Consider the following 26,669-nt stretch of genomic DNA (forward strand, 5'->3'; position numbering starts at 1 on the left):
TTAAAGGACACTGTCTGCTGGTTTGGAAATCCAGTGAATAATTTAGTACTGTTTGACAGAATCTCTTTGGGTCAATTATTCAGTAAGTGGATTAATACATTCTGACTAAAACAAAGCACATTGGGTTTTGGCGGGCATATCTCGTTACATCACATATTCCGTGTCACATTACATTGCAGAGAATGCCAGCACAATCAAATGGTGCAACTTGACTTAAACAATGCAATCAGAATAATTTCCAAATATTTTTCAAAAGCTTCCTGTTCCTGGCTGTTTCTCTACCTGGTCTGTCTATATTTATCTGTCTAAAAAGGAAAATAACACAGCCAGAGATCTGATCAACTTCTAAAAAATATCCAGATAGAAACTGCCAGCAACTCTTGACCTCATTATAACCCTAAGTATCTTATCTATACCAAACACTTTAATTTTAGAATAGCATCTCTAAAGCCCCAGGGGAAGAGAGAGAGCATCTCTTGATGCTTGACAGCAATTCTCTAACACTGACGTGGTCCAAAAGAGATATTCTTATCAAATCCTTCTGAAGAAAGCAGCTGTAATATAGGATCTCAAGGGCAATGAGGATACAATACAGGTTAAAAAAGGAAGGATCCTTGGGATTTTAAGAGATATGTAGAAGCCTTCAGAGGCAGCAGCTGTCTCACACCAGGAGGAGTTTTACAGATAAAACTGGAATGGAGGTTCCTGCTAATGTTTCAGATCACCAACAGTCACACCTCCCTCTCCTGTCCTTCTACTTTCCATTCTTCCCCAACATGCTGTTAAGAAACAGGTGGGACTTCTTTCCAAAGCCCTGGACTGCAAGAGGGTGGTAGGATGTGGGGAAGAGAGGGGAAGGGGGAGGGGGGAGCTGTTATAATTTTAGTAAAACTAATTAAAAGTAGAAAATTCTATTTAGTTGAGAATTTTCAGATTGTACTTCCACTGGAACAGGATAAAAAAGTCAATAATCTCATAACTTTACTGTGAAAGAAAATATTCCGAAACCAATTCTATGTTTATGCATTTTTTATAATTATAGCATGAATATTGCAAGACAGTGTAAAACCCAAAATCATGCAGTGGAGGACAAATACTCAATTTTATGGGAGCGATCTGAGTATAACATGATATTTACATCATTAAAGTGAGATATTTCAGCAAAAAGTTTCCCTTCACTGCAGTCAGCATTTTCTGATCAAAATCTTTTACCAGCTCAAAATTATGAAGACAGATATGCAAATTGCATCTGAAGGCCTGAGCAAAATCAGAATAAAAAGCACAAGAAAAATGAAAGATGCCTTTTCCTCTACTCTCACAGCAGAGATACTAAGGCCTTTCTTATATGGTATAAAAGTGCAGATCGTCTGAAATGAAGAGAGTTGCACCCTTGTACCCTTGCTGCAAGCCAGAAGAGAATTTCATTCTCCAGCTGGGTTAAACAAAATTCTCCATGCAGCACTTCTAGGATGTCTTTGTCATCCTAGCATAGGCTTTGTCCAGGGGCTGCTTTAGCACAGCAAACAGCGCTTCTGGGAAGAAAAGGTGAGTTTTCTGAACACTTATTAAGGATGACTCAAAAGGAATTTTTGTTACTATATGTGTGAATGGGAGCAGGGACGAGGTCAGGATAAAGCCCCGGAGAAGCTTGTAAGATTAATCACGAGGAGTCCCAGGAGGCTTAGTTCAGACCAGCACAGAAAACTTCCCATGCTCACACACAGCTTTTCTAAGCTACCCAAACAGTTCCATTTCCCTTCCAGAGCTGCAGGAGGGTAAGACCTCCTCATGTCTCCAACACAAGGCCTGCAGTCCTGTGGCCCAGAACCACCAAGACCACAAGTACCTCGGCCTGCTCCTACCCTTCAGGACCAGAAGGAGGGTCAAATGCTACTAAAGAGGGGAAAACAAACAAACAAACAAACAAAAAATGACTGAAAAGCCTAGACAAGACAGGATATGAAAATGGGCAGGTTCTTACTTTCGTCAAATTTTCTTACTCTTTTTTTGTGCTTTGTGATAGGGATCACAGTACAGCCCACGGTGATACTTCACGCTTGTCTTTCCAGGCATTCAAAGCAGTTTTCCCCAAGTTTTCCCCATTCTGTTGACTGGAAAATGGAAGCAAAAGGAAAGGGATTGATGTAAGAGCTTAGTGGCTAGCAGCACCAACCTGCGCAGTTGTGCACGTCAGCACTGTTGGGTCGCAGTGCCTCCACCAAACAAACTTCCACCTCCCAGAGCCCCCCGAGAGCTCCTTTGCAGTAAGGTAAGAAGCAGCAAGCACTGATGAAAAGGTACAGCCCAAGTTCCCCTTTAAACCGTTCAGTAATAAATATTAATATTAAAAACCCTGTAACCACCTAAAAATGCATCACATCAAGGCCCCTATCCTTGACTTTTATGCACATAACTTTGCTCTGAGTCAGCCTCATTAAGCCTAGCTGAATAATTCGAATTCTCAAGTGTTTGGAGGGGTGAGGAATGAATAAACAAAGCAGGAAGCTCACAGATCCTCCTCACATTTTTAAAACATGTACTTCGAAAGAGATATTACAAAAAAATATATATATATATTTTAAAGACAATAGTGCAATAGACTGAGATGAGAAAACCTACTCTACAAGAGCCTCCGGCTTGTGTTGCCAGCCACCTCGCTTGATATGGGGCTGCTGAAGTATAGGGAAATGCAGCTGGACAAATCAGTTTGAAATTTCCTAAATTCTGTCATGTCACACTGAAAGGAGATAGCAAGCCATTTTTCACAGAGGGTTAAATATATATACACATATAAATGTATATATACATGTATATATGTGTATATATATGTGTATATACATATATATATTTGTATATATATACATATATATATATATGTACATATATATATATGTATATACATATATATATTTGGAGCCTTCTACAGGCATAGCAAGAACACAGCCAAGCACCAGAGGAGCTGTGCCGGTCCCAGGGCAATGCCACCAGCAGGTGTCATTGCGAGGTAGCACCGAGGGCACAGGAGTGTTTTGTTCCCCTTAGCCCTGATGGAAGCAAACAGGCTGGGGGTGGGAGGTGAAGGGGAGAAAAGGGGACAGAGCCCAGGGGTTTTGTGCGAGGTCTGTGGTATTGTCCAGAGCTGTTTTCAGCAGGGCAAGGAGTAAACTGCGTCACTAACTGCACCAAAAGAAAACCTAAAGAATTAATCTCGATATTGCCTCAAAGTGAATGCTTGTTGATGCAAGTTGATGTTTGGCCACAAGAAATAAAAAAAAAGGGGGGGGGGGGGGGAGATGGAGCATTACCAAAAAAAAAACCACAAGAGCGTGCATGTAAACATTATTCTAGGGTTTTTGAAAGCCCCACAGGTAATGATTTATCTGCCAGAAACACGGGCAGCCTCCTGCCATTTTACACACACAGCACTATCCCTTTGCAAGGATGGAAGAACCAAGGGATGAAAGATCAGAGTCAAAAATAAAAGTGGCCAGTTAGATGCCTAATTCAGGCTATGCTAAATGCCTGCCTTGACTAATAGCATTAGTTTTAAAACTATGTTTTTTAGACTTTATTACTTTAAAAGTGTCTGAATATCTAAGCTGGAAAGCACATCAATGAGCCCAACTGTTTTCATTTCACTGATGCAGGGAGAACTAGCAGAGACTATGTCCAACCTCTTGAACAGCAGTAGGAAATGGCCTCTCAATACTATGAGCTTCATGCTCTTATCTTCTGTTCCTAAGCTACAGGACATCAGTTAGAAAGATATCCAGTCCTGACAAAAGGCATTTCAATTCCACAGAAAATAAATAAGGATTTTTTTCCCCCTCGATATACCTGATTTTTTATCAAGACGTCGTCCTGTTAGTAAGTGTATGTTTTCTGCCTTCCTGATTCAGGAAAGTACTTGAGTGCTTTTTCAAATAAGGGGTGGATATGAAGCACACATTGAAGGTTTTTTTCACAAACAGGAATCTCATTTCTCAACAAGATGACAGGGAGCCCAACATCCTTTGAGTAGATGAGGTTCAGCCTAGCAGGATCTGCTAGGATCAGGGGAATCACTTCCATCTTTCACTGGTGCACAGGCAGAAATGGGGCTCCATGCTTAATGAAAGCAAAACAAACGCCGCTCTCTTTGGAAGTAAAGTTACACAGGAAAAACACTTAGGAAGAAACATTCCAATAAAAAATAACTGGGAAAGATCAAAGAAGCAGTCATGGCTTAACTGACACCTGTAACTTTATCTCTTTCTCTAGTTACAGAGGAAGGAGGATTACATGAATCGGGGCGTACTCCCAGCGGGAGGAAATGTGGCATTTGACAGGTGCAAGAAGCCAGTGAGTTATGGGATATGTAGAACAGAAGAACCATCTATTTTCTTACAAATTGTTCAAGGCTCAGTGTGTAGAAAATCAGAAAGAGATGATTAAGATTGAAGTGAAAGACATTTTTTTTATTATTTTTTTTTTCAGGATGAGGGTAAAGAGGGAGAATCTCAGTAAGGATAAGAGCTGAGTTGGAACTGTAAATCCAAATTTGCATTCCAGTGCTATAAAAGCATGGTGGGACATTATGGCATCTCTTTAATCATGTAAATGAGCTCAAGGTTGAGTTCTACCCTTACAACCAGAAATGCCTGTAACATATCATCACGCATGTTCGGAACACCGCAGGCTGTCTCGTCTACTGGAGTCTGACTAAATAGACCAGTTTTCTTACTTCTCCTTAAATTTTATCATCTCTTCCATGGAGGAGGAAGAAATAGCCACCAATAAAAACACAGAATAGAAACAACTATACCGACAGCAACGTGAGGATCTAACACGATGCATAAATGTACGACAATACCTCATGTCTCCAAGAGCTGTGTTGAGGAGCTCTGGCCAGGCTGGGGGCTGCACTGAGTTTGCCCCTGCTCTTGGTTTGAATCTGGCTGGTCTGTACTTGTGCTTCTGTTGTTCAAGTGAGAGCTTGTGATGGTACAAGCAGAAATATTTCATTATCTCTTCTGCCGTAGGCAACTGCAGCTGAGTGCAAGTGTATTCCCATTAAGTCATGTGCATTAATTGTGTGCTACTAGTAGTGAAGTAGGAAACTACTACACAATCTCCAAATAATTTTATTTCTTTCCTCCCATCCTCCCCTTACTAGGAATGGATTGAAAGGGCAGCCTTTTTGCTTTTTTCTGCTTTGAAAGGGGAAGGAAATGGCAGCTTGAAGCTGAGAGCAAGATTTCCCCACAATATAAAACCATACACTGCCTCTGATGTGAAAGGAACTACGCTGATTTATACCCACAAAGACTGCGTCTCTCATACTCCGTATCCTGTGCTAGTGCTGTACCAGGTACTCAGCTGAGGTATACAACAGCCTCATTTTCCAGTGCTCAGAGTACTGTGGGGAAATGTTTCTTTAAAAAACAATAGAAGCAGACATTGTAATTCCACTGTCTTTCATTATGTGGCTCTCACAGTGAAGACAAAAGTAACATTCTCATCAATATCAACAAGATCAGAATATGGCCCTCAGAGAATATTTCATATTGTTACACCTTTTCATGATTTCAACAAAATTTCATTCCTGGATAACAACCCCTGGTTTACGATAGGAAATAAGTGCTCTGTCACACCCCAATAATTAGAACATCCCAGGCAGAATGTAAAACCAGGCAGTAAAATGACACTAAGTTTCTGGCAGAACTTGGAGCCACATATAAACCATAAACAAGATGATACAGACAAGACATAGTTGTACTCCTTCTTTTCAGGGAGTCTGATAATAGAAAGGTCAATGCCTCAGGATAAAACAAAATACTAAAGATAAGCTCATGTTGGAAAGCAGTTACATTTCCCCGCTTCATATTCAGACTGTAAAAATTTCAGCACAAGGAGCTTTGGCCATATGCCTCTCTTAGTATATCAGGAACTACTTAAAACACACTGGGAGTTGAATAAATCTCAGTGAGGTGACTACCGCTGACCATATGTGATGAAGAAGGAAGAGTCTGCTGTGAAATGTGTTTTCTTTCCTTTTTTTTTTTTTTAGAAACAGAGATGAGCATTACAGCTTCTTGCTAAGCTAGAGACAATTTCTTAAGCAGAATTCTAAGAAAGGGGAAGGAGGAAAAGCAGGAAATATACCATGAACCACCCAGAGCAGATTAATATTCAGACCCTGAGCAGCAATGGAAACTGAGGTTTCCACCCATTACAGCAGAAAATATGTTTCTCACATTACACATCCATAAATCATTGTCTAGAAATAAAACTTTAAAAAAGTAAATTCAAAAACAATTTATGGCCTCCGGACAGGTTAAGTCAAAATGATACTCATACACTCAGGCAGAGAAGAGTGTGTAGATTTTATAAAAGATTAAAAATATGTATTTGGCCATGAAAATTAATGACTTGGTAATAAGATATGAACCCCACTGCGAACTGCTGTTTTGAGTATAGGTCTGAAATGCTCAGAAGGCCAGGCAATGTCCAGCTCTGGATTAAATGCATGGGTGGTCTCCACCACTTTCTGGTGAGCAGGGGTCCACATCCCAAAATCACCAGTGGGTAAGCTCAGAGAGTCAAATGAAGGACCAAAGAGGCTCTGACTCCCCCCTGCTCAGCACTCTGCTATGACCATTCACCCATACAGCCGCTGGGGGAAGGTTTGTTTGTTAACAGGACCCAGGAGAAAGTTTACAGCGAAAGCACGATAGGAGCAACACATCAGACTGTGCTTTGGCACACACAGCTTGCAGTGCCACCCTGCATTCCCCCCCATGGTAGCTCCAATTCAGGAGTTATTACTAATATTAACTTTTTAACCTAGTTTCTTAAGGAAATGAGGCTTAGGCAATCATTTTGGCTGGCTAGTTTCCCTAATAATTTTGAGCCTACTAACCGATTTCAGCCAAGTGGAATAGAGGGACAGAGCTCTCAAAGACAATAATGTTCCTACAAGTTTTGTAAAAACAGTTGTCGAGAGGGAAAAGGCAGAACAATGAAAATTTATTCCCTGCTAAGGGAAAGGTTGCAGTGTGAGGTCATCATTTATACAATCCACATGGAAAAAGTCTTCTACAGATGCTGTCTATACCAAAAGTTCAGCAGGCACTTACACTTTCAGAGACTCCAAAGTAAATTGGCCTGGAGATGCAAGCCTGCAGGAAACCTGCTTCATTAGTTTCAGAGCCTGCAGAAACTCTCATGTCCCATCTAAGCACAGGTGTCATGCTGACTCACACTGGAAATTCCCCATACGATACCATTCCCTGTGATATTTCCTATTGTCAGAAACTGAACTGGGTCCTGAAACTCTTCTCACAAGAAGCCAGACACAAAGAATTTCTTTCAAACTACTGAGGCTGTGATCATTTTCCTTAATTACTGAAAGGTGGTTGTTAATTCTTCTGTTTTTCAGCCTACCTTCGGCTGTCTCTTTTTTATATCAGTCAATAGTTGCAACGGATTTCTAACACTGATACTATCAGCGACACCTTTGTAACATTCCCTTTGAATTCATTATCTACTTAGTGCAAGAATGATAATGACCCATATCTGCTATATCAAATGGATGGTGTGGGCCTCTGTGTATTCCTAGTGTACGTAACCCATTGCTATGCATCCACCAGCACCTAAAACTCAAAACAAAAATAAAAAAGCAGATCTGAAGACCTGTATCTGGATGATGCCATGATATATCTGGTGGATTCCACTGAGCTTGCTTACATTTTTCTCTTCTGAAGAGTTAAAATCCAACACGTGAGGGCAGACTTACAACACCAGTTTAGCAGCCCCCTTTTCCAGAAAAAAGTTTCATTTAAACAACAACAACAACAAAAGAGAAACAAAACCTCATCAACATCTTGACTAGCTCCTGTTGAAAAATACTTCTCTTTGAGAAATCCAGGACATTCCTCTTTGCATTAATTGCCAGCTTATTAGTGGAATGAATGTTGCCAGTCTTTTCTCAAGCTGCTTAGAGGTGAAGAGCCTCTTTCTTTCCCTTTACCAAAAACAACAACAAAACATCCCAAGAGAGAAGAAAAGAGAAAAAGGAAAGGGAGCTGCTGAGAGCCAGGCTACTTATTCATCTTCAAACATTGGTTTCCATGGGAATAAGTTCAGTTCTTTGTGGACGCTGAACAGCCCCATGCATACTAGGTCTAATGCCTCCAACATTACATTTGTGTGGTCAACTTTCCCTTGGCCTCCTCTCATCCCCTTCTTCCTCATCCCTGCTCAGCAACAAGACTGGTATCACAAAAATAAAGAAATCATTCAATAAATTGGCTGAATTAGGTTTGCATCAAAGCCCACTGAAGCCTTTCTACTGCCACCAGTGAAACTTGGATGAAGCCCTCACAGAATAAAGCACAGTGACTTCCAGTGAGCTTGTCAAAATGGCTAATCCAGCCCTTGTCTGATTCAACTTTTCTATTTTGATGGTCTCTGTCTCACATTTGTCCTTTACCTCTAGATTTATTTTTTATTTTATTTTTTTATTTTTATGTCCCTTTAACAGATCTTCAGTGTTTCTCAGTTTTGCCTGATTGCGTAGAACTTCCAAATCTGGTCATGTTCCTGCTTAAAAGTGAATCCTTACCTGTACACCAGGAAGGGCACAGGTTCACCAGCAACTGTGAAAATGACTAAACAGATACTGAAAAATTGATTTTGGATGAAGCTTAACTTAAATAAAGAAACAAGATGTTACATTAAACTGCTTAGAGGTTCACCTGGATTAGTCTTTGCTTTAAATCAGGCAGGTGAACAAATCAACATGCTATTCCTGTTAGAGTAGTAACTAGATGAAGACTGGATGACCTCAGGGTTTAGCGGAGGAAAACTCATGATCTGTGTACTTTGTTTGATCTATGATAATTTGCTAGTCTTCTTTTAATCCATTTTGACATAAAATTTCAAAAAAAAAAGGGGAACTGTTTATAAATCCATTACTCAGAAGCTGCCATGCAATGCATTTTCATACATTAATCCTCATCATTTTGCTGTCATGATTTTTTTCCTATTAAAGGGATAAAGTAAAAGCTGTTTTCAGAAATCACTAATAAAATATTTAGCACTTTCTATTGCTCAAGTTTCAAAACTCCTCCTTCTTAAAAGCTTCTAGGGTCCAAATTTTTTTGAAAAAATGAACAAAAGAAAAATATATTAGAAAATCATGAAAGCCATTCACAGGCTCTCAGGACTAGCCTTCTTTTGTAAGGATATTTTCTCCTTTTAGATTTGGAAATGTATTTTCTTTACAAGACAGAGATGCTGATGGATTTTCAATTTTTAAATCTAAGATTAGGTCTAATTGCCTAATTTGCTTTACCCATCCCTTAGAAAACTTATCTGGAACTGTAGCATTTTATACAGTAACTCAGGATTTGTGGCTTAAAAGAAGCTATTGAAGTGCAGAAAAATTGATCAATCATTTGATTGTCAATTCACACATCAGTGAATGACAGGCAGAGCCATTTTAGTCTTATCACTCCTATAAGAATGTTAGCAATTCAGGCCAATGAAAATCCATTGTGATAATGGAAGCAATAATGGGAGCTGCTGCTTAGACCATGTGCTAGCATTCATGGTGGTACATCATCTCCCCTTATTCACAATAAGATGAAATGAGAAGGTTATTAGAGGCATACGAACAATAAAGTTACCATAAAAACTACTTTCTAAGGATACAGATTTCAATGGTGCAGGCATGTTTCTTTCTTTCTCCTTAATTTCAACTCATCTGAGGCCTTTTGCCATCTTCCCACTACATTTCACTCTAGGTCATAACAAAGCAACCAGCAAAACATGTTTTCTTAAGAAGTTATAGTTATGTTTTTCAGGAAATCAGATACACTGGATTATTTCTCCAAAGAAAGAGGGAAACACAAAGCCAATGTTTGGAATTTCCCAGATCTAACCAAAACAATTTCAGATACCTAGTAAGAAAGTAAAAGCGTTACTCAAAGTGCTGTGGATGCCTGAGGGCTGTGCACATGGAGCTAACTACAAAATTCCAGGAGATTCTCTTTAGCCCAAACTGAGCCAGCTGAAGCAATGCTTTGTAGGGTAGTCCAAATCCCTGCTACAAAGCCCTCCTGGCATGGAATCATATGTAGCTATATATTCTGTAAAACAGTGAGAAAACTTAGTTTTCATGAAATCATAGTGCTAAGACTAAGTGATTTGACATATTTGGCACTTTTAATCAGAAATTAATAAAAGTGCAGAGGGTAAGGAGAAAACTGAAAGGCAGATCTCAGTTCTGTTATTCTTTGGCCTTCAACACATAATAATCCAAAATTGAGAAGCATGAAGATTTTGTAAAGAGAACTGCCATGAATCCATCAGCTTAAATTCAGCATGGACTCACTGGGAGGTAATAAGAGGGGTTAATATGGTGCACTATGACAAAGCTACCATAGCAAAAGCAATCCAGGACCCTCAGAGCATGATGCCTGATGACAAGTTGTCACTGAAGGCTGAAAGAAAGCTAGGAGACCACAGAGGACATTTATTGATAATTCACTGCTTGGGTTATAAGGTGACATGGGAATATAGTATATGTGGTTTCTCATTTTATTTGTTGTGAAAATATCCAACCAAAACTGTTGAGGTTAAAGCTTCACTTACTTTCCAGACACTTTCAATGAAAACATGAGGTGCTCAGCACAGCTGGAGTCAGAGGATGATGTGTGCATGTGGCCTGCTTCAAAGGCTGCCCCTCAGTTCCCCATCATTGCCACCAGTCCAGGGGCACGGCTCACTCCCAGCTGCCACCCAAACTGCTCTGCCATTACTCCCTCACCTATCTTCTCCAAACTGAGGCAGGTTAGCCGTCTCAGTTAAAATAATACCTCTGTGCTAACCTGGCTGTTCTTGATGTAGAAGGGCCTGGGCATGATCAGGTGAGCAGTTCATTAGAAGATCTTGAGAGAATGCTAACATCCACTGAGGTTTATGAGGAGGTGGTGTGGTAACCTCCCAAAAGAACACAGATGGAACAAGGAGCAGAGAAGCATCCCTGGCTTTAGACATAGGTACCCTTTCCAAAAACAGCAAGGAGGAGTAGGATGAGGTGCTACTTGTTCCTTGACTGTCGACTTAGCAGTGCAAGGGGTGCTTCCCTGAAAGAGGAGACCTTCATGCAGCTCCTTCACCTGTACTAGTGGATGTCAACCAGCAGAAATAAGGGAGAGAAAAAAGTATACGATCATGCCTATACTTCTAAAACCTTGTGGTCAGGGTATTCCTCCAAAAGGTTGCATACCTGGGGTCTAGTCCATGGCTGGACCAAAATTTAGGCTAAATCCTGCTATTTCACCATGGCAAGTAGCCATTTTTGCAATGAATAAATGGAACTATCCACCCACAAGTTTGTTCAGCCTTAATTTTTCCAGTTTTTATAAATAATTCCAGTTCCTAATATATTGTGTCAGTATATTCCAGACATAAATTGGTGAGGACAGAATCTTACACTTATTTAACAAAAGGACAAACATTATCTCAAAGGATGTAAAATACAGAAGAAACTCTGTAATTGGAAACTTCTACTGCCTGTGCAAATTTATGTCACAGAGGAAAAGATCTAGACTCTTTCTACAATTTAGAGTTAAAATTTTAATACCTTGGGTTTTTAACTTTGATGATTGTGTCTTGATTCATCATATTTTCGCTCTGTAAATAGCTTGTAAGCCAGAAATTTCTGCAAGGCTGTCAACTTTCTCAAATAAATCTTTTGCTTTTTTTTAATCTTATTGATTTGTTTTCCGGAAGTATTTTCCTTTCTTTCTAATGTTTTATTTATCTACCAGTGTTCACATTTTTATCCCTAGAAACCTTTTCATTTGTTTTTTTTGTGTTTGTGTTTTTTTTCCTTGTGTGTTTGTCTGCAGAAAAAAACAACTTGCATTGCAATAGCGATACTTTATACAGCTGAACATCCCAAAGTGCTTTACATTTAATTACACACTCATAGTAAAGTGACTATATGACAAATGTGGCCTTCGGGATCTCCAGAAAGGGGAAGGCTTGCAAGTCTTTCAAAATCAGACCATTGTGCACACATATGCGGCACTTTTCTTACAAATGAGTAGCACTGCAGACTCTGTATGTGATGCACAGGAGAGAGCTGTAAGGAAATGAAAACAAGAATGAAAAAAATACTTTTTTTTTTTTTTCTGAATTAAGAAAAAGCATCAGGCAGCTTCTGGAATTTGCTGTCTTATCTGAATTCATATGAAAAAATATAGACTACTTTTTTTTTTTTAAAACACAGAGCACTACAGAAGACGACATGTAATAAAAGACATGTAAAGTTACCTTGCATTTGTTTTGTCTAGTTTATGTGCCGTTTTATTTGTAAATAAATATATAATAATGTGATATAATATATATGTTATATTGTATATATATATTTTACATTAGGATAATAACATCACATAAAACATAATATAAAATTGTATATTTACAAATAAATATATGTCATAAGTGTTATTTTCTTTTGTGACAGTTTGCAGAATGGTTTGCTGCTCATTAAATGATGAACAAGGAAGCAATCCATAAAACGTTTGCTGCAGAACAAATCAAAAGGGTATTTGGAAATCTAATCAGTTTTAATAATAAAATTGTCTCATTTTAGCCTCATATATCTTATTTAATGAACAAAATTAATGAGGAATGTATCTAAGATGCATCATTTTTATGACTGCTGCAGAAATTTTCAATGATTGTGAAGTCAGTAGGAGGTGTCCTTGGTCATACGATAACTTTAGCAGTTATTTAAGAATTTAAACAAATTATTTTAATTTCTCATCCTGAGACATTCAACTGTCTGGCAAGTGGCAGCCAATTCATTTTAGATGTCTACTATAGCAGCTTTCATTTGCTTTAGTCAGGTTTTCTTTATAGCTGTTTTTTGAAATAACCGGACAAGAGAAAGATTTAATCTGAAGCTGTTTTGTAAATACGAGTAATACTCATGTATTTGTTACAGACTGGTATTGTGGGATTATCTTTCTCATTTTACAGATTAGAAAGCCCTGGCAAAAGGATCTGTTTAATTTTCTTAACCAAATTAATGTAGAATGTCTATGACTATGCCTAGAATAAAATCCCAGTCCAGTGCTTTATCCATGACATTACCGTTTCTCAATGTTCTTGCAATGCTTAACATCAAAAATGTTGCATCAGGCTAAATGAAATAAAATCTACTTTCCCCATTCCATTATGTTTAAAGGTCACATATATACTAATAACTATTCAAAACATACACACGCCAAAATTTTGTACTTACTACAGGCATCCTTAGCAGTGCTTTTTGGTTTGGTTTTCATTCTTACTTTTACACAAAGCTAAGGCAGCAGGCACACAAAATTGATTTGAATGAGACTGAAAGTCATTAGTTTGAAAGTAACACCAAAAGACTGCACTAGGACCTAGCATTTCTTCCTAAATATTTTGTTGAAGGCGGCTGAGAAACACAGGCTCCTTTCGCAGATGCTCCAGACTAAAAACAAACCCAAAGCATCCAACTTACCACATCCCTTAGCTACAGTACAATCGTACCGGCATACAATAACGCAGTCACCGTGCACAGCGAGGTGGTTGTGCCAGCAAGTCAGTCCTCCTCAACACTCCTCGGGGGCAGTTCTGCACATGTGCTATGGACACTGCAACACACAAAGCCCAGAGGCTGGCTCCACACCACAGGTGGCATCACTACACACGATGCCGCGGTGCCTGTCCCCTGCAAGCCCATGGCATCCTCCACACACAACAGTACGTTTGCCTGGTCCCTTGTACCAGCCGTATTATATTGCATGCTGACCATGCACAGCTCCTATATATTGTCAGACCCAAGTTTAGCTCTATTTCTCAACATTTCTCACAAACGTTTCTCCAGCCTCTGAAAGCTGAGCAAACAAAACACAAGAGGTAAAGTGTTACAAAAACAGTAAAAGCTATTTTCAAGCCACAGCAAAATGCTTTTTTTAATTCACAGCTGATCTCAAGTCTGTTCTCCAATTTTAATATCATACTCTGTTGCTTTATTTATTTTTTAATACAACAGGCTTTTCTTCCCACAGTCAATCCTCAAGCCTGATATGTGATGCCATATGCAACAGTTTTGCAGATGGGCTTCACTTTGGTTGATATTTCCCACCCTTGCAGCAACCTGCCAAAGTTGTTTTAAGAAAGTGAAAAGGGAAGGGTTTGCAAAAATGAAAGAGTAGGGGGCTAGTCTGTATCTTATCTAACTTTAAAAAGTTGTATTTTCACCACAAAGTATTGTATGAAAAATCAAATGTCACTTTCATGGGATAATACAGTTCTAAGTAAAGCTGACATTGTAATATCCAGGCAGATGTAAGCCAAGACGCTCACAGGTGATGGGTGTTTTGGAAGTCTCTGGCTCCATTCAGTGAATGACTGTTAATGCAAACACTGAAGTGATTATGGAGTCCATATTATTTGTCTTCAAGTTTAAAGCTGAATTTAGGCTTATACTTGCATTCAGTGTGAATGGTAACCCAACACTGAAGAACATTATCAAAGATATTTTGCATCTTGGGGCTCTTCTAAAACAAAACTAAGCTCCACTTTCATTCATGCCTTGTAACTACCAGCTTCCAGGGCACTGAGAGCCCAAAGCCAATGCTCTAAAATTTGGGAGCAAGGATTTTAGGGCAGCAGCTGGGAGCCACCTCCAAGTCGTAGAGGCCAATTGCAAACCTTTAACTCATGATCAGTAGTTAATCAGTGACTAACTGGAGATTTCCATGCCCTTTGGTCTCACCATCCAAATGAAGACACATTCTCACTTTTTCCCTGCCACCCTTTCTTGTTGCACCTCTCCGTCTGTTTCTTTCATACAAGCAGATCCTCTCCTCTCCCCTACAGCCCATATACATGGATTCAACATTTCCAGCTTCTGACTAATTTAACCCCATCGTTTGCTCCTCAGATGACTGTAATTCCTTCCTTTCTTTTTCTGCTGCATTTCATGTCCAGTTTATAGATCTTTTCTTCTTGCTATTTTCATCTACTGTCCAGTAACGAGCCTTATCTATTTACACCCTTGTACAAAGACACTTCAGAAGAAGTTATCCGATTTTCTTTACCCTTATGTGTTTTCTGATCAAGGCACAAAACCAAAATATTGCATCTAACTGAGCAATATTTCACTCAGCTTTTACTTTTATACTGGAAGTCAATGCAGAACAAAAATTGTTCTGCTAAATGAATGCAAGACAGACTTTTCCTGGCATATTCTAGTGTAAGGAAGCTGCAACGAAGAGAAGAAAGATTATACATTCCAAATCATCTCAGCTACCCTCTTTATCATTATTATTGCCTCCATTTTCTACTGCATTTTAGAGTATATTCTAAATGGAATATTAATATTAATTTCTTTCTTCTTCATGAGAGTTCAGATAATTTGGGATAATTAAGGGAGAGAGGATAGGAGAATCCATCGTGGGGTTATAAATCTCCAAGGAATGTGTTAGTTTTGCATTTTAGTTCTGCTGAAAAATGTAAATGCTTCAATTAGTGTAAAAATCAGAGTCTGCCTCTCTCATTAACAACAAGGCCTCTAACCTCTCACCTTGCCCATACCAGAATCAGAGGATTCTGAAATGAGAAAGTTGGCCAATTTTCCTAAACACAGAAATCGCTCCTTAAAAAAAAAAAAAAAAAAAGGCAATCAGAAAATCTTTTTTTTTTTTCTTTTCTTTTCTTTAAAGATGTAATTAGCTACCATAAAAGGCTTATCCAGAGAAGTTTGTGCCTGTTACAAGTGATGGGAAAGCTGGTGTGCTGGACAGTATTACAATAGGTTTGAAGTGAACATAATAGGGCTGGGTGTCAACAGTAGTGGAATGAATCTCCTTAATCTAAATATTCCAAGTTTCGTAAAAATCTGTCAATAAGGGAGGTGAGGGAAGTTTCAGTGCTTCCCTACGCTATCCCACAGCTAACACAGCCTGAAACCTCCTAAAGGGTGATTGAAATCGATTCATACACAGGTGGAATGCTACAGATCTCTCTTCTCAGCCTTTATAAAGGGAGATTTAGTAGGAGATTTTTTATTTATTGAGAGATTCGTATTATACCAAGTTCAATACTCCTCCAGCCCACAGTTACCCAGAAAGGCACACTTAAACAAATGCCTGATGTATTTAGCGTGTATGGAAACAAATAAATCAGGGGAAAATAATATAGCTCCTACCATACACATCCATTCTGCACACATTCATTTCTAACCTAGGGGCTTGGGGGGCAAGGAGAAAATCACTGCCTAGGCTGACGATTACTTTTCCTCAGTGAATAAAACCCACATGTGCAAAATAGTAATGCAAAATTACCTGCTCCCTTTGCATAAAGATGGTTCATCTGCAATGATTGAATTAATTGAAGGATTAGCCTTCTGTTACCATTTTTGACCTAAGGTTTTTCTGCTAATTTTCCTCTTACTGGAGGATCTTCTATGCAATATGGCATACATAATCTCATGGCATTTCATAAATGTAGTATATTTTCAAGGCCATCAGTCCTATTCACAACTTCTAATCTTTAATTTCTATCATGTATTATTCAGGCTAACATTTTATAAAGTTTGGATCAGATTTTAATACATTAACTGTTTCAGACAGAGGTCCAGTTGTTCAAATGCATTCGGGACATTGGCCCATTTTGCACAGAGGAAAATTTGTTTGCATAACGGAATTAATATGGGGAAAGGCCATGTTATCTCCTCATGCAACACCCTGAAACTAGTAATATTTCTTGATTATCCTTCAAATCCATTCTAAGCACTGTTAACAGATCTATCTTCCCAATCCATCATTTTCTGTTCTGCTTGCTTTTGATACCACCTGCAGACACTTCATTGCACCATGTCCAGCTGACACCACGTCTGCTCCTCCAGTGATACTAGCCTCAGTCAATCCATCTCCACATTGCCCTCTTTCCTGGTCTGTGATAAATTCCAAAACAGTTTACTTCTTCAGAGTAACTTCTTAAACCTACCTCTACCATATTGCCTCCAAAACAATCTCATTAATACTGGTCCAAGTACCTGAGCTGCCTCTTTTTTTTTTTTTAACCCTAAATTACATTCATCTCAGGCTCTCAAAATATTTTGCATCATGGTACTAAAGACCATGTAGGTTCTGGCTCAAAATTCCACAGGAAAAGCAGTGACCATAATGTACTTAGATCCAACATCCCCTCTGAAGCAGCAAAGAATAAAAATTCACCACAGTAGTGCTGAACTTTGAACAGTGGAAGTATGCAAAAATGAGGAAACTTCATAATAAAGAAGCTAAAAGAAGTAGCTAAGAGAATGAAATCCTTATGGGCAGCACTACCAAAACACATCCCACTGAAAGGAGGGCTTCAATGCATCCTGTCTGTTAGGAAAAGCTTGAAAAACAATAAAAAGAAGCAGGTGTGGTGGAGCAGTGAGCTAAAGATTTGGGAAGTAAAAGAGGTTATTAGAATTGAGAAGGCATCGTTCAAAAAGCAGAAGCTGTATCCAAATGAAGAAAATAAAAAGGATCATAAACTCTGGCAGATTAAATGTAAAAATATAATTAGGCAGGCCAAAAAAGAGTTTGAGGAACAGTTGGCTGAAGCAATCAAAAGTAGTACTAAATTCCTGTTGCAGCACATCAGAGCAAAAAGCCTGCCAGGCAGTCTGTAGGGCGCACTGACAGCCAGGCTGAGTACTCAGAGAGGGGAAGGCTGTCGCAGAAGAGCAGAATGAATATTTGCATCACGGTGTGCTGTGGAAGAGACTGAGGAGATTTCCTCACTAGAAGCCTTTCTGGAAGTCATTGCTGCAGAGCGTCCATCTGAGATGTCAGTAACTGTGGAGAGGCTAATGTACAGTTCCCATAAGTGCTAACAAAACCTCTGGATTGGGCAGTATTTAGCCAGGCGCTCTGAGAAAACCCAAGGAGATCAAAGATGAACCACTAATGTGACCTCCCAGTTTAATTTTTGGGCACCATTAACACTAAATGCTAGCAAATGTAGTGCCAGGGAGGATTCAGAGAGCTACAGGCTTGCAAGCTGTTATCTCTAGTGCACAAATTTGTAAAAGCTACAACAAAGGACAGACTTTATCTAAGATGCCTGTCTAAATGCGGTCTACTTGGAAAAGCCAAGGTTGATTCTGTAAAGGGAATTTCTTCCTTGTAAAATCCATTAAAGTTTTTTGAAGTTGACAAGCATGTGGGTTGGGTGAGCTAGTCAAGCAAAGTACAGCTAGGTTTTCAAAGTGCTTTCGACAAAGTCTCTCGTTAATGGTTTCTAAAGAAACGTAGCAGCCATGGGATAAGAGGGAAGAACCTGGCAGGGACAGGTAACTGGCTGATAGACGTGAAATAGGTCTGTCCTTGCAACAGAACAAATATCGTTCACCGTGAAATTTTGCTCAGGTCTGTTCTGAAACCTGTGATGTTTAACATATTCCTGAATGACCTGGAAAGGTGGTTGACTAGGGCAGTATCAAAGTTTGCTGAGAATATGAAATTATTCAAGGTACTACTGTGAAGGACCACAGAAGACCTTACAAGTCTAAATGACTAGGAGATAAAGTGGCAGATGAAATTCAGTTTCAGGAAGTATAAAGTAATGTATGTGTCCAAGAACATTGTCAGCTTTACATATAACATGATGGACTCTGAGCTGACAATTACTATTTAGGAGTGAGAGCTTGAGGTTACAGCAGACAGCTCCATGAAAGCATCAGCTCAGAGCTCAGTAGCAGTCAAAAACAAACAAACAAAACGAACACACGCACAAAAATACAACTCAAAGGCAAACCAAAAATATAATGAGTCCGTTGATCTGCAGATTGATTTTTTTTTCAGTTTGGGTCCCCTTATCTCAAAAAAGGATACATTTGAGGTGGAAAAAGCTCAAAGATCAACTATGATAAACTATGGAATGGTTTATAGAGTTCTGAAATCTTATGAATACTGTGGAGCGAGTGGATAGAGACTGACTGTTTGCTGTCTATCCACTGCAAGAACTAGAGACTGTCAAATGAAGCTTATAGTAGCTAGATTTAAAGCAAACAAAAAGAGACAGCCCTCACACAAAGGTGGTTTGCCTGTGCAGCTCCTTGTCAAAGGAAGTTGTGCATACAAGAAAATGATGTGGGCTCAACAGGAAGTCAGACAAATTTTTGTAAGACACATCCACTTGTCTAAATACAGCTTCCAAGACACGTTGCTAAATAGAGCTCAAAAAGCTTAGGAAGTTCTTTGTGCTGAAAGTAGATAAAGGCCAGGAGAGCATTAAGGGGAAGTATTAGTCTTGCTCTGTTCTCACAGGACTCGTGCTCACAGATACTGCACGAGAGAGGATCCCAGGGGTCCTTGGTCTAACTCAATTTAGCCATTTTTGCTGATGGGCAATCCTCTTCTCTATCCATGTTCACATTCAATATCTAAACTGTCTGCTTTCAGGAGCAAGAACTTCATGTTGTCCTGCATCTGCTGATGCTGGTCCAGATTCACACCATGGATGTCACATCAAGGTTTACACTGACGCAGAATTCAGTCCTGGGAGCCAGTTCTGACTGTATGCACCCTCACTGCAAATTGGGCAATACCTGTGACTGTCAGGCAGTTTTCACTACATTTACATAGAAGCAAACGAGATCAAGACTAGGAGACAATTCCAGGCAGAAACTAAGTGAGGTACATAAGCAGAGGCTGATTTTATCTGCAAAACAATACACATCAGGTCTATTAGAGAAAAATTGATTTTTCTTTTGTAGTTCTTCTGGCGTGATGATGCAAAGTAGCACAACTAGACCTCATATATCTGAAAAAGCACAAAGACGATTTCCCAGCAATAGTGCTTTCCCAATGAGAAAGAAACACTTCAATGCCTACTGGTTCATATACATGCATTCATCAACACACAAAAATTGTATGTATATGGATTCCTCTTTCCCTTCTCTAACAATTCAGGTATACAAGCAAGATCAAAAGCTGCAGTCTGACTGAAATGACCACACCATTTGTTTCTGGTGAATTTCCCATACAATAGTAGTGAAGACAAATTATTTTTCATTGTTTGAATAGAAAACAGTTTCACACCTTCAAATTTCCTTGGTGCCTGAGCTCCATATGAGCACAGGATTTGATTAAGATATTTCAGCTCACCACAGCCACTCCACTAAACAGAGTTGCACCATAAGAGTTTCCAGTTTACAAAGAAAAAGAAAATAGCAGGTGTTAACACCGAAGAAGAAAATTGGGACAGAAAATTAAGGTTATTAGGGAAGCTGAGAATTATAGAAGGGCCAACAGGGAGTGATTTAAGAAATCACAGTTTAGCAGCAGAGCAAATAAACAAAGAAGCCTGTGATTGAAGTCATCAAACTAGAAAATATTCTAGCAAGGTAAGAAAATGAAAGGCTCTGAGTGGAGCCTGGATACATAACCCCATGTTCTTTCCCTTTTTGCTTATGATACGCAGTCAACAGCAGCACCTCACAAGGCAGAGCCATGGACATACACATAGAAAGACAGCAATTACTCCAGATTTTTCAGTTCTCAGAACTGGATCGAGGCTTTGACACAAAATACATCTCTCTGGCAACACACTGCTGTGCAAGCTCTGAAGTGATATTGCAGCCTACTCATGGGCTTTTCTTTTACCTGAGGATGCAGTGACTGACAAAATAATGTGAACCAGATCCTGCACCTAGCCCCAGTCCAGCATGAAGGTTGCTATGCCCACCTGCAGAACTGGGAAAGGAAATACCTTTGCTTACACCTTACAGACAGCTTACACTGCTGTCTGACACATTTGTAGATGTGGAACGTAATGACCCCCAAAAGACTGCTTTCCTCACTGCATATTTACTGCTGCAGAAGTAAGCGGTGCACAGACACCAGGATAGGGCAGGGACACTCTCAGGATCCACTTCTTGGAAGGGAAGCTTTCCCACAGACATGGTGTGCAAAGAACCATATCAGGTGTTCTTGGCCCACGGAGGCTGTGGCCACAGTAGAAGTGCCTGGCATTAAAAATGTTTAAAACAGAATGAAAACTACAGTAGTTTGTATGAATGCAGTGCATAAGATGAACTCTTCTGAGTGGCATAGATTACTGTCATAGGGAGTGGACAGCAGGAAGAATCAACATCAATATTTCACCAAAAAAGCCAACCTTATATTACAGCCTCTAGGATATAAGTCAGCCCTGCTGAAGCAGAAAATGACAAAGATTTTAAGGTCAGCAAGAACCATTACAATAATCATGTAGCCAGATCTCCTGCATAACACAGGCCATTGGAAGGAAGCAGTTCCTTCAGTGGTAACAACTTATTCTTCCCTGCTGCAGGGAGGCTCCTTACAACCCCATTTCAAATGAACACTCAAAAGGACTGAGGGGAATGGAGAGATGATAGGCAGAAAATTGTTTGTGTGCTGGTTCAAAAGGAGCAGCCAGGAATGCTGTTAATTGTTAGCGCAGGACTGCATCGCAGTGGGCATCAGGCAGTCAGGCGGAGCAGCAGAGCCAGGGCAGCAGCCACACCAGGCTGCAGCAGGACCACAGCTTTCATTCTTCACTGACATTCACGTTGCCTTGCTCTCACCCACTGAGTATTATCATCACAGAGGCTGGAGTCTGAATTTGTTTAATACTTTCTTAGCCACAGATCATTAGTAACCAATTCCACTTTCCACTAAGTCCCAATTGTTTTTATGCAATGCAGGACTCCTTTCTTTCTCTCCCCTCCTCTCTTCTTTCTTCCTCCCCTTTCCAATTTTCTTGTGGTAAAACAGTCCTGCCTGAAAGCAATAAGCTCCTTTCAGAATGTAAAACTTTAATAGAAGGCATTTGGAAGAAAGCTCTAAAGGCACCATTATTCCTCACTTTGGCTTCACTGGTGGCTCACTGTCCACATGCATAATGCGGAGCTTATTTCCTACAAAAGTAGCAGTCCTCAGATAGACACGACTTCAAGCTTACCAGTCGATTTTATTTATTCCCGCAGGAAGCTAGCAAACTGACAACTCTCAGGACATTTAAGAGGCCACCATTAAGTCAGTGAGCACTCAGCTAGGTATGGGAGGAATATAAATGAAGCAAGGACTTAAGTAATTGTACCCACTAGGAACAGCTATTATATATTTTTTGGATATTCCTGCTCCACGCTAATATCCTCCTTGCTTTCCCTACCAAAGCTTTTCTGGTTTAAAAGACCACTTTCCCACCTCTGCATCTCAGTGTTCCCATGAGGCCTAGAAACAAGATTGCAGCTGGGTCACCGCTTTTCACCTTTTTACAGGGCTATTTTATACAATACATAAAAAGTCAGGGATCCACTCCCATTGCTATTATTTGCTTTCTGTGCAGGCTCCAGCAGACCATCAGCTATGGGTTGGCAGCTGGGAAAAACTGGTCTGCACCCCTGGCAGTAAGCTGCTGGCTGGGCTAGACAGCATTCCTCTCAGCCAACTGCTGGAGAATGGAAGGATGTCACCTCTGAGGTGAAAGCTGATCCTGCCCTGGGCCTGCCCCGACCAGCAGGCCATCAGCTGTTGCCTGCAGGACACACACACGGGAACATCCCCGGACAGAAACAAAGACTGGACTTGGGTCTCCCAACTGGCAGCAGGGGATCAGGTTACCCAGACGGGCAGCTCCACTTCCGTGATGTCCTGGAAAGAGTAAAAGGCAACCGCAGGGATCACCTGTCACTGGAGGGACAGGGCCCAGTAAGCGACTGGAGATCGGTGAGCCCTCAGGCTGTCCTTCCTGAGTGGAGGCAGGGCTCCACCATGGCCTTGCTGCTCAGACCAGGGGGTGCTTCAGGAGCAACCTCCTTCCTGAAGAAAGCCCCTGGGGTTGCCTGGGCAGGATAAGGAGACACTGCCTTCTTAGTACCAGCGAGTGCCACCCAGCCCCCTGCCCTGCCCTGCCAGGCCATCCCCGAGGCCACCGTTCAGCACGTTCGCCATAAATTGCAGTCTTTGGGCTCACCACGGCCTTTCAACAGCTGCCCCCGCATGGGGGCCTGGCCTGGCCTGGCGGAGGTGCTTGGTGGCAGGGCTGCCCCACTGGCTGTCAGCAAGATGGAGCCAGGGGAGGACATGAGCCCAGAGGTCTGACGGGCAGGGAGCACATATCCTGCCCACGTGGAGCACAAATTCTGCCCACCTGCCTGGGCACAAAGCCCCCTGCCACCCATCGTGGGCCGCATCAATCCCAGCCTCCCGGCAGGTATTTTTGTATCTCTACATCCGACCAAGGAGGTCTCACTGAGATATTTTCTTCAGTGGTGTGCTGAGTGTTTCTCCTGAAAGAGTCACGATTTAATTGCTGTTATTATCTTCATAAAACTGTCCAGAGTGTTTTTCCAGTAGTTATTTAAAGCTTATCTAAAAGATACTGATAGCAGTGCGACGCCTGCTCAAAACTGCAGTCCTGGTATGCCTGTAGCAGAGTGTGGTAGAAATAATAGGTCTCTTAAATCAATCATCATCTTTCTCTAATTTATCATATTGTTGAATTTGCAGACCCATGCATGGCATACGCAGCACATCATTACAAAAGAAATGCAGTCAGAAGATATATACACAGACAACAGCAAAACAAGTTACCGCCAGCCTTCTGTGGAGAAAAAGATACCTTGGCAAACAATAAAAATCCCACTTTTTTTAAAAAATATCCACTGATGAGAAACCTTCGTGTAAAGAGCAATCTCTCCAAAACACATCCGTAAAAAGCTGTACACACTGATGATGAAAAATAGTTTAAAAATCTCTCACTCAGTAACAGCTTCAAAAATAACAGCATGGATAAAGTGAATGTTTGGTGGAAAGAAACAACTGTATACGATATCATTAGGTGTATAGTCTATATATATATTTCCCAACTTAATTCAGTGTATAGAGAAAAGCTGGAAGTACAGAGGAAGTGATGAAATGGCTGTTTAAAAAAGATGGGAGATTTTTTTTCATGCAAATCCCTTGTTTCATCGTATCGCCTGTGACTCATGAAGGCTTAGAAATCCATAGAATCACAGAATATCCTGAGTTGGAAGGGACCCATAAGGATCGTCAAGTCCAACTCCTGGCACCGCACAGGTCTGCCCAAAAGTTCAGACCATGTGACTAAGTGCACAGTCCAATCTCTTCTTAAATTCAGACAGGCTTGGTGCAGTGACTACTTCACTGGGGAGCCTGTTCCAGCGTGCGACCACCCCCTCGGTGAAGAACCTCTTCCTGATGTCCAGCCTAAACCTCCCTTGCCTCAGATTAACACCGTTCCTGTGGGTCCTATCACTGGTGATAACAGAGAATAGGTCACCTGCCTCTCCACTCCCCCTCGTGAGGAAGTTGTAGACTGCGATGAGGTCTCCCCTCAGCCTCCTCTTCTCCAGGCTGAACAGGCCCAGTGCCCTCAGCCGCTCCTCATATATCTTCCCCTCCAGGCCTTTCACCATCTTCGTCGCCCTCCTCTGGACACTCTCCAACAGTTTAATGTCCTTTTTGTGCTGTGGTGCCCAGAACTGCACACAGTACTCGAGGTGAGGCCGCACCAGCGCAGAGTAGAGCGGAAGCGGCCGGCAGTGAAAGGCTGTGGCCGGGTGCTGCAGGACAGGGTCCGGACATGGCGCAGGCGGCGGCTGAGGCTGAGCAGGACGAGCACAGGAGAAAACTCCAGGAGTACCTGGCAGCCACAGGAAAGGTGAAACACCCGAGCACCAAGCCCTATTTAAATGACCGGATTAATCGCCTGGATCCACTCCTAAAACCAGTTTCTAAACAAGAACATGCTGACAGGAACAAGAGGGGATGCTCTCCCGGACGTGGCGAAGGACACTCAGAGGGACGGCAAGCTTGCCTCCAAACCCACACCGCTGGGTGGCCACGCTGCCCCACAGAAATCTTCAAGTACATCCTGGGGAGTAGCCGTGGTACATCCAGAGCAGCCAGGGAAGAGCTGCCCCCGGGGCTTGTCCCGGGTGTGAACCCTTCTACACAGCCCTGAAGGAGGCTCCCAGCTTCTGCCTCTGGTTCCCTAAACCCAGGAGGGACTGAGGAGACCACACATGGCCGCCCTGTTCCCAGGCCACCTTCGTCACTGAGCGAGGGCCTGCAGGAACATCTGGACTGCAACAAAGAGAACTTCTCAGCACAAGCACCTACAAACCTTGAGCAGAGCAGAGCTTTTCAGTCTGATGGAAGCAGTCTCAGGAACAAGAGAGCCTTGGCTCATAGGCAAACCTCAGGCACTGTGTCAAGTACCATCCAGGGCCCAAAGGACAGAATTAATAGCTGCCAGGCTAAGGAAATGCTGATTCAGGACAAATTCAGGAAGTCCCTGCCAAGCTCAAAGAGTGCATCTCAAAAATCAAGTGGCAAAACCCAACCATTGCAACCCCCTCAGTCGCTTGCTGTTTCTACTAATTTGCTACACAAAAAAAAACAGCAGTAAAACATGAAAAAATGAGTACAGCAGGGCAACCCGTAGGAAAGCCACTTGGCACGCTTCTGGAGGGAAGTCTTCAGCACCGCAGTAGGGCTCCCCAAGCGAAAAGATCTCCCCCAAAGCCTCCAGCAGGCCACAGGGGACCGCAAACCTAGGGTCCACGAGGAGCTCCAGCGTGAAGCTGGGTGCTGTGGTGACGGGGCGAAGGCCCGCGGTTAAAGGGGGGGCAGAGAGGAAGGACGTGAAGGCAGCGCTGCCCAGACACACGGCAACGTCCTGAGCCAGAGCCGCCATGGGCCAGTCTCACAGCCCCAAAGCTCGAGGGGCTGAGAGCAGGAGAGAGAGGCTGAACCCGGAGCCGCCGCAGGCATGCAGGGTGCACGCAGGGTGCATCCCCAAGACCCAGATGGCTGAGGATCGGAGGAGACAACTGGAGCAGTGGTTGGCATCCAAAGGCAAGTCCTACAAACGGCCACCTATGATGCTGTCCAAAAAAAAGCCAGTGAGAGAGAAGCTGCCGGCCTGGACCGCTGTCGAGGAGGAAGAGAAAGCAGAGAAGCCTGAGCAGCTCCACCTGGACAAAATCAACAACCTGCTAACTGAGTGCCTGAAGCTCATCAAGGAGGGTGTCCAGTCGGAGGAGCTCTCTGCAATTCTGTCCCGTGAGCCCCGAGCAGAGAAATGCGCCAAGTTCTGGATCTGCAAAGTGAAACTGCTCGCCCGGAGCAGCCCCCTTGACGTGATGGAGCTGTACAAAGCCGCAGTCTGCGCTGGTGCTGCCCCACTCCAGGAGCTCGGAGAAGTTGTCTGTGATATTCTGAAGACTGCAGACCAACCACCAGGAGGGGAGAAGGCTGAGCAGCCTGTGCCCTGGGAGCCCATGGGAGAAGATGAAACATCTCAGAAACAGAGATGAGCAAATAATTCGCTACAGAATGGTTGTTTTCTCTTTCAAACAACTTCACTTTTCCATTTAAAGATATTATCTGCAAACAGGTCATTATCACTTTGAATTTATTCTTGTGTTCCTAGGGATTGTTTGTAAAAACAAATTTTAAATAATTAATTTACAAATAGTTCATTCAAATGTTCAGTGACTTTAAGTTGTCAATTATTTGGCATTAAAAATCATATATATTATATTTCTATTTTGTAATTCATTGTCCTGTTTGCAAAGTCTAGGTCAAGTG

General features: G+C 41.6%; 1 protein-coding gene and 1 long non-coding RNA gene across 3 annotated transcripts in view; one reads left to right on the forward strand and one right to left on the reverse strand.

The window, feature by feature from the left end:
- LOC308191882 overlaps positions 1 to 26,669 on the reverse strand; it is a 197,952-nt gene that overhangs the window by 39,082 nt on the left and 132,201 nt on the right. The window lies entirely within an intron of this gene.
- Positions 731 to 26,560, forward strand: LOC308192777 (uncharacterized protein). The gene is given in 8 exon segments (XM_080586690.1): positions 731 to 793; positions 2,070 to 2,269; positions 23,562 to 24,843; positions 24,845 to 25,005; positions 25,038 to 25,467; positions 25,470 to 25,596; positions 25,599 to 25,756; positions 25,760 to 26,560. Coding segments are annotated over 6 exon segments (1,698 nt in total). The 5' UTR covers positions 731 to 793; positions 2,070 to 2,269; positions 23,562 to 24,657; the 3' UTR covers positions 26,396 to 26,560.

This window comes from Anser brachyrhynchus (assembly GCF_964034855.1).
Source record: "Anser brachyrhynchus genome assembly, chromosome: 3".
NCBI lineage: Eukaryota > Metazoa > Chordata > Aves > Anseriformes > Anatidae > Anser > Anser brachyrhynchus.